Source organism: Sus scrofa, chromosome 3, assembly GCF_054392235.1.
Source record: "Sus scrofa isolate SSC_HxYL_T2T_F1_AM1 chromosome 3, Sscrofa_HxYL_maternal_Yorkshire_Landrace_v2.0, whole genome shotgun sequence".
Taxonomy (NCBI): Eukaryota; Metazoa; Chordata; class Mammalia; order Artiodactyla; family Suidae; genus Sus; species Sus scrofa.
In genome coordinates this window covers 81,577,332-81,586,247 of record NC_139385.1, presented here as the reverse complement: position 1 = coordinate 81,586,247, position 8,916 = coordinate 81,577,332, and the positions used below count along the sequence as shown (strand labels likewise).

Here is an 8,916-nt window from a genome sequence, read left to right as displayed (position 1 = left end):
GCCCTGCCAAGGACGAAATTCTACCCTCTCCTGACAGGAGCTCTGTCCGGGTTTATTGTGAGCTTACAGTGCTGTGAGCTAGAGCCCAGCGGGTGACGGCGGCAAGGCGTCGCCAGCCCCAGCCCACCACCTTTAGCCTTCCCGCCCAACCCCGCGGGGCGTCCTTAGCAACACGCGCGCTCACTCCCTGCCCCGCCCCGTCCGCGCGAAGCGGCGCCGGGCGCAAGGGGGCGGCGGTCTTTGCGCCTGCGCGCGGGCGCAACCGCCAGTCGGCTCTTTTCCCCTCCCTTCCCTCCCTCCCCCCCGCTCCTCCTCCTCCACTGCCTCCTAGAGCGAGCCGCCAACATGGAGCCCGAGGACCTGCCGTGGCCCGGGGAGCTTGAGGAGGAGGAGGAGGCGGAGGAGGCGGAGAACTTGGATGAGGACGAGGTGGTGATGGTGGAGGAGATGGAGGAAGAGGAGGGGCGGGACCTGGACGCGGACTTGAACTACGAGAGTCAGCGTCGGGAAAGTACGGACGACGAGGACGACGAGGAGGCCAAGGCCTGGCTGCAGGCGCATCCCAGCGGGGCTTTGCCTCTGCCGCCACTGCCGAGGTACCGCTACTCGGAGGGCGAGCTGACCAGTCCGAAGGTGAGCCGGGCCCGTGAGCCGGGCCGGGGAGAGGTGTGAGTCGCCGTGGGCAGGGTGATGGGTGGTCCCTGCGCGCTCTGCTTGCTCTCCCTGCCGGCTGCCTCCTGCTCGCTGCCTGTCACGGTGCCTGACACAAAGTACGCGTGCTTTTAAAGGATTATAGGGGCCTTGTCCCCTCCTGGGCCTCGACTCTTGTCCAGGTGCTGGTCAATTACTCCAGTCTCCTTTTCTTTCTGGTAAAGATCTCTCTGTTTTTTCTCCCTCAGTGGGTCCCCGAGCCTTTTGAATTACACCAGATGTTCAGAGGCGCCGTATTCCCAGTGTGCGTGGTTAAGAAACGTTTTTGGGAGGAGGCGGGCTTTTCGCACCCTGAAGGAAAGGAGAAGGGCGGTGTAGGCGCGGTGAGAGTGGTTGCCCAGGGACTATCTTGTGGGGCAGTTAGGAGATTAGTTTGCTTGAAGGGCGGGACTTCCCTTGAGGGAGTAGTGCGGATTATGTACACCACAGGAGTTGTTAGTCTCTAGAGGTTCCTCACCCATTGTGCTTCTCTGGCCCCTTATTTGTAGCAGCAAAGGGGTCCCCAGGTGGTAGGAGGGGCTTAGAAATGCTTGAGGCTTATGCTGCAGCTCCCAACAATCTGGACAACTAGAAAGAGCTGATTTTTTGGTTGACTCCCAAAGATCATTTTGAAAACAACTGCATTAAATTGATTCCTTTTCAGGGAGAAGGAAAAAAAAAAGGTTCATTATAGAATTTGGATATCCAGTCATCAGACATTTATTAAGTTTCTATTCTGTGAAAGGTACATTGTGGGGACCAAACGGAAGCCTAGGGTTTATTGCCTAGGCCTGCTCCTTAGACAGGTTGTCAGCTGCGCAGAGCAAAACAAGGTTAACAACAATTGAAAAGACTATAGATAGACCTGTGCTGTTCCATACAGTAGTCATAGCAAAGTGTGACTCTTTACATCTTAATTTGTTAAAATTAAGTAAAGTTAAAAATTCAGTGCCCCTTGTACTAAACCACTTTTTCACATGTTCAGTAGCCACCCCTGACTAGTGGCTATGTTGATTGGACAGTGCAGATGTCGAAAAAATTTTACCATTACAGAAAGTTCTGCCAGATGTTGATGCTGTAGACTGTTGATCGTTAAAGAGTAATAGTTGTTGTTTGGCTTCATAAATATTCTATTTGGTAGTCAATTCATTGAGCATGTATTATTGAGTATTCATCATGGGCCACACATTATGCTAGATGCTTTGTGTGTGTGTCTCTCTACTTTTTTATAGTGTACACAGTCTAGAGAGGGAGAGAGACAAAAACGAGCTGGTCACATAAATAAAAGTAAAACATATTGTGCTAATGTGCTTTGAAAACATTCTTTAAGGGAATCTGACCTTGTCAGTGAAGCTGGGGAAAGCTTCCCTGAGGTATTTATGACAGCTGAGAGCTGAAGGCATGTTACGATTACCTGGGCAAAGGAAAAGGAAAGAGCTTTCTAGCTGAGGGAAAGGCACACGGAAAGGTACTGATGGTTAGAGAGAGCATGGCATTTTCAAGGCACCAAAAACCAATATGGGTTGAGCACAGACTTGAAGACTTTGTATGCTATGCCGGAGATTTGGAACCTTTATTCTGGGAAGTCATTGAAAATAAAAGGGTATATGATAAGATTTGAATTTCAGAAAGATCACTTTGTAGCAGAGTAGAGAACAGCTTTGACAGTAGGTTGGGGTGGGGAGCAGCAGTAGTAAGTCAGGGATGGCTAATTAGGAGGCCATTGCAGTATTGCTAGACAAATGATGATGATATTTTGGAAGAGGGAAGTGTTGGTGGATGTAGAAGAAAGTAGACTGATTTAAGAGATACTTAAGGCTAGAATAATTACACTGATACACTAATTTTACATTCTTATTACATTTTAATGCAAATTAGATGTGGAACATGAGGGCAAGAAGGTGTCCAGTTTTTAAGTTGTTGGCTAAATGGTTTTGTGAAATACTGAAATGTTGACTCGGTTTATGGTAGGGGTGGTGTCCATGGGGTGGGGTGATGGGGTGGTTGGGATGGGTGTTAAGATTATGGATTTGGTTTTGTAGATCAGAGAAGGGGTCTGGGCTGGACATTTTGAGCTGTAAGTTATCTACATACAGACCATAATTAAAGCCACACTTGTGGATGAGGTCTCCTAACTTTAATTTTGTTCTGTTTGAATAACTATTCATATTTAAATTTAAGGAGTTCCCATTGTGGCTCAGCAGAAATAAGTCTGACTAGCATCAATGAGGATGCAGGTTTGATCCCTGGCCTCGCTTGGTGGGTTAAGGATCCTGCATTGCTGTGGCTGTGGTGTAGGCCTGTGGCTACATCTGATTTGACCCCTAACCTGTCAACATCCATATGCCATGGGTGTGGCCCTAAAAGGACTGAATATATGTATCTATATACCTAGGTATATAGATACATATATATATTTCAATTTAATATTCCTACAAGAATTTTTTTTGTTTGTTTTTTTAGCGCTATACTTGTGGCATGTGGACATTCCTAGGCTCTAGGGGTCGAATTGGAGCCAGCCTACACCATAGCCACAGCAACGCGGGATCTGAGCTGTGTTTGTGACCTACACCACAGCTCACAGCAATGCCAGATTCTTAACCCACTGAGTGGGGCCAGAGATTGAACTGTGTCCTCATGGATATTTGTCAGGTTCGTTACCAACAAGCCATGACTCCTAGAAAAATATTTTATTAAACCACTTTACCTCTTATTTACAGCCAATGTGAAAAAAATCATTATCCTGTTTAAGTGATCTATCTATGTGTAATAGAAAATATTGCCTTTTAGAGCTCAGAGTGTTTTATCCCTAGAAGTGTTTTGTTTTTATTTTTGAAAGAAGTCAGATAATCTCCTGTTTATCTTGGAGGGTATATGAAGGTGTAGATGGATGACTGTGGGTCTTTTTTTTTTTTAACTTTTATTTATATATTTATTTATTTATTTATTTTTGAGGGACCTTACTCAAGGTACAGGGAAGTTCCTGGACCAGGGATTGAACCTATACCACATCAGCAACCTGAGCCACTGCAGTGACAGTGCTGGATCCTTAACCTGCTGTGCCACAAGGGAATTCCAGATGACTGCTATATTAAAGATAGTTTTAAGATGATAAAGTAATTTTTTTTTTTTTTTTTTGCTTTGTAGGGCTGCACTTGTGGCATATGGAAGTTCCCAGGCTAGGGGTTAAATCAGAGCTGCAGCTGCTGGCCTACCCCATAGCCACAGCAACAGGGGATCCGAGCCGTGTCTGAGACTTACACCACACTTCACGGCAGTGCCCTATCACTGACCCACTGAGCGAGGCCAGGAATCGAACCTGCATCCTCATGGGATCCTAGTTGGGTTCGTTACTGCTGAGCCACGACGAGAACTCCTGTTTTTATTTTTCATTACTCTGGGAGGTGGATCTGAGAAGGTACTACTGCAGTTTATGTCATAGAATGTTTGGCCTGTTTTCCTCTAAGAGTTTTAGAGTATCCAGTCTTTTATTTAGGTCTTTAATCCATTTGATTTTATTTTTGTGTATGGCATTAAGAGTGTTCTAATTTCATTCTTTTACATGTAGCTGTCCAGTTTTCCCAGCACCACTTATTGAAGAAACGGTCTTTTCTCCATTGTATATTCTTAGCTCCTTTGTCATAGATTAGTTGACCATAGGTGTGTGGGTTTATTTCTGGGTTTTCTATCCTGTTCCTTTGATCTCTATTTCTATTCTTGTGCCAGTACCATATTGTTTTAATTGTAGCTTTATAGTCTAATGTCAGGGAACATGATTCTGCTAGCTCCATTTAAAATTTTTTGTTCTAGGTCTGTAAAAAATGCCATTGATAATTTGATAAGGATTGTGTTGAATCTGTAGATGCTTTGGGCAATATAGTCATTTTGACAATATTGATTCTTGCAACACAAGAGTATAGGATATCTTTCCATCTGTTTGTGTCATCTTTGGTTTCTTTCAGCAGCATCTTAGAATTTTCAGAGTACAGGTCTTTTGTCTCTTTAGGTAGGTTTATTCCTAAATATTTTATTCTTTTTGATGAGATGGTGAATGGGATTGTTTCCCTAATGTCCCTTTCTGATCTTTCCTTGTTAGTATATAGAGATGCAGTAGATTTCTTTGTATTAGTTTTGTGTCCTGTAACTTTACTAAATTCATTGATGAGCTGTAACAGTTTTCTGGTAGCATTTTTAGAATTTTCTATGTATAGTGAGTGTGTCAGCTACAAATAGTGATAGTTTTACTTTTTTTTCCAATTTGGATTCCTTTTGTTTCTTTTTCTTCTCTGTTTACCATGGCTAGGACTTCCAAAATGGTGTTGAATAGGAGTTCCCATCATGGCGCAGTGGTTAACGAATCTGACTAGCATCCATGAGGACACAGGTTTGATCCTTGGCCTTGCTTAGTGGGTTAAGGATCTGTCGTTGCTATAAGCTATGGCTGTAAGCTATGACATAGGTTGCAGACACAGCTCAGATCCTGCATTGCTGTTGCTGTGGCTGTGGCATAGGCCGGTAGCTGCAGCTTGATTTCAGCCCCTAGCCTGGGAACCTCCATGTGCCATGGGTGCTGCCCCCCCAAAAAAAGCAAAATATTGTTGAATAAAAGTGGTGAGAGTGGTCATCTTTGTCATGTTCCTGATCTTAGTGGAAATTCTTTCAGCTTTTCACTGCTGATAACGATGTTAGCTGTAGGTTTGTCATAATGGCCTTTATTATGCTGAGGTAGGTTCCCTTTATGCCCACTTTCTGGAGTGTAACTATTGGTGGCTATGTGCCTGGCAGGACTTTAGGCAGCCTGTTTGCTGATGGGTGGGGCTATGTTCTCACCCTGTGTTTTGTTTGGCCTGGGGCTCCCCAGCCCTGATGGGTAGGGCCTGCTTTTTCCAGAGTGATGGCCTCCAGGGGCACTCATGTAGACAATTATTCCCTGGGACTTCTGCTTCCTATGTTCTGTCCCCACGGTGAGCCACAGTTGACCTCTCCTTTCCCAGGAGGCCCTCCAAGACTTGCACCTGGGTCTGAGCCAGACTCAGAGTCCCTTCTTTGCCATCAGACTCAGTGCACATGAAACCCTGTTTGTGCCCTCCAAGAGTGGAGTCTTTTGTTTCCCTCTGTCCTGTGGAGCTCCTGAGCTCAAGCCCTGCTGGCCTTTAACACCAGCTGCCCTGGGGGCTCCGCCACCCAATACCAGGCTAGGGAACCTGATGTCATGTTTGGAACTCCCTCTCTTATGGGAGAGGCTCTGTGATATAGTTATTTTCCAGTGTGTGGGTTGCCCACCTGGCCTGTATGGGTTTGCTTATATCATGAAAGCACCCCTCCTACCATCTTGATGTGGCTTCTTTGTTTTTAGAAGTAGGATATCTTTTTTGGTAGCTTCTCATCTATTTTTTTGGTGGTTATTCAGCAGTTAGTTGTAATTTTGGTGTTTTCATAAGATGAGGTGAGCTCAAGTCCTCTTCCTCTGCCATCTTGTCTCTGAATCCTCCTTAACCCCCTTTTTACATTACTGTTATTCATATGTCTGTATATGTTATATATCACATAATGTTATTGTTAATACTTTATATAAGTTTCTCGAAGAATCTGAGAGAAGGGAGAATAACAAGTGCGTATTTGTAGAGTTTGTTTTATTAACTTGCTTTTGTCCCCTTTTTCGTACTCATTTCTTCCCTTCTTTTGAGTTATCGTCTGGTGGCATTTCATTACTTCAGTACAGATCTGTTCCTATTGACCTCCTTTGTGCTATAATTGTCAAATGTGTTTCTATATGTTTGTATTCCCAACACTACAACTATTTAAATATTATATTGTTTCACACAATTGCTTTTTAAATTTTTTTTTTTTTTTTTTTTTTTTTTTTTTTGGTCTCTTTGCTATTTCTTGGGCCGCTCCCTCGGCATATGGAGGTTCCCAGGCTAGGGGTCCAATCGGAGCTGTAGTCTCCGGCCTACGCCACAGCCACAGCAACGCTGGATCCGAGCCGCGTCTGCAACCTACACCACAGCTCACGGCAACACCGGATCCTTAACCCACTGAGCAAGGCCAGGGATCGAACCCTCAACCTCATGGTTCCTAGTCGGATCCGTTAACCACTGCGCCACGACGGGAACTCCTGCCTTTTAAATTATTAAGGGAAAGAAATTAGAAGAAATACGCAATTATCATTTGCCATGATTGGCTCTCTTTGTTATTTTGCATAAATTTGAATTACTCTTTAGTGTCACTTGCTTTCATCCTGTAGGACTTCCCTTAATATATCTTGTCAAGCAGGTTTGTTATCAAATTTTCTGTTTTTGTTTCTCAGGGAATTGAAGTTTAAAAAAAATATTTAGTTGTTGTAGAATACACGTAACATTTGCCATCTTAACCATTTTAAAGTGTACAGTTCAGTAATGTTAAATACATTTATACTGTTTTGTAACCAAGGTCCAGAACTCTTTTCATCTTGTAAAACTGAAGCTCTGTACCTATTAAACAACATTTCTCTGTTCCCCCTCACCCTAGCCCCTAGCAACCACCCTTCTACTTTGTGTGTCTATGAATTTGATTACTCTGGATACCTCATTTAAGTGGAATCATACAGTATTAGTCTTTTGTGACTGGTTTATTTGACTTAGCTTAATGTCCTCAAGGTTCATCCATGTCATAGCATGTGACAGGATTACCTTCCTTTTTAAAGGCTAAATTATATTCCATTGTATGTATGAACACATTTTTTAAAATCCCTTTGTCAGTTGATAAGACACTTGGGTTGCTTCTACCTATTGGCTGTTGTGAAGAGTGCTGCTGTGAACATAGATTTGCAAATATCTCTTTGTGACCTTGCCTTCAGTTCTTTGGATATGTATACCTAGAAATGGGATCATGTGGTAGTTCTATTTTTAATTTTCTTCGGAACATTGTTTTCCATATATATGTATTTTTTTCTCTGTTGTCTTTTTAGGGCCGCACCTGTGGCATATGGAGGTTCCCAGGCTAGGAGTCTAATCAGAGCTGTTGCTGCCACAGCAATGTGGGATCCAAGCCTCATCTGCAACCTACACCACAGCTCATGGCAACACCGGATCCTTAACCCACTGAGCAAGGACAGGGATCGAATCCACAACCTCATGGTTCCTAGTCGGATTCACTTCCGCTGCGCCACAATGGGAACTCCTCATTGTACTTTTAATTTGCACATCTCTAATGATTAGTGATGAACATCTTTTCCTTTGTGTATGTTTAGAGAAATGTCTCTGAAGATCTTTGTCCATTTGTTAATTGGTTAATTGAGTATTTTTGTTTGTTTGTTTTGGTTTTGGTTTTTGAGTTTTAGCAGTTCTTTACATATTCTGAATATTAATCCCTTATAAGATATATGAATAGCAAATATTTTTCACCCATTCTTTGGATTGCCTCTTTACTCCGTTGGTGGTGTCTTTTGATATACAGAATTTTAAAATTTTCATGAAGTTTGGTTTGTCTTTTTTTGTTGCTTGTGCCTTTGGTATCCAGGAAATCATTGCCAAATCTACTCTTATGGAACTTTTGCTCTATGTTTTCTTCTAAGATTTTTTTTTTTTTTTTTGTCTTTTGTCTTTTTGGTTGTTGTTGTTGTTATTGTTGCTATTTCTTGAGCCGCTCCCGCGGCATATGGAGGTTCCCAGGCTAGGGGTTGAATCGGAGCTGTAGCCACCGGCCTACGCCAGAGCCACAGCAACGCGGGATCCGAGCCACGTCTGCAACCTACACCACAGCTCACGGCAACGCCGGATCGTTAACCCACTGAGCAAGGGCAGGGACCGAACCCGCAACCTCATGGTTCCTAGTCGGATTCGTTAACCACTGCGCCACGACGGGAACTCCTCTTCTAAGATTTTATATTTTTATGTCTTCAATCCTTTTAGAGTTAACTTTTGTATATGATGTTAGGTAAGAGTGTAACTTCATTCTTGTAAATGTGGATAACCAGTTTTTTCAGCACCATTTACTGGAAAGACTATCCTTTTCCTATTGAATGGTCTTAACACCCATGGTGAAAATCACTTAACTGTATATGTGAGGGTTTATTTCTGAGTTTTCTATTTCATTGGTCTGTTTGTCTTTATGCTAGTACCACATTGTTACGATTACTGTAGCTTCAAAATTTTTTTTTCTTTTGGCCACTCCTGTGGCATGCAGAAGTCCCTGGGCTAGGGATCAAACCTGTACCAGAGCAGTGACCCGAGTCATAACAGTGAC

At 43.3% G+C, this 8,916-nt stretch overlaps 1 protein-coding gene across 6 annotated transcripts in view; it reads left to right on the top strand.

Annotated features, from left to right (window-relative positions):
• The first annotated feature begins 319 nt into the window (after positions 1 to 319).
• ALMS1 (ALMS1 centrosome and basal body associated protein) overlaps positions 320 to 8,916 on the top strand; it is a 161,945-nt gene continuing 153,348 nt past the window's right edge. For all 6 annotated transcript variants that reach the window (XR_014841648.1, XR_014841647.1, XR_014841649.1 and 3 more), the window contains exon 1: positions 320 to 633. Coding sequence is in view for 3 of the 6 variants with exons in the window: in XM_013996028.3 (XP_013851482.2) it covers positions 346 to 633 (288 nt within the window). In the remaining 3 variants the exon portion in view is untranslated. The remainder of the gene's footprint in view (positions 634 to 8,916) is intronic.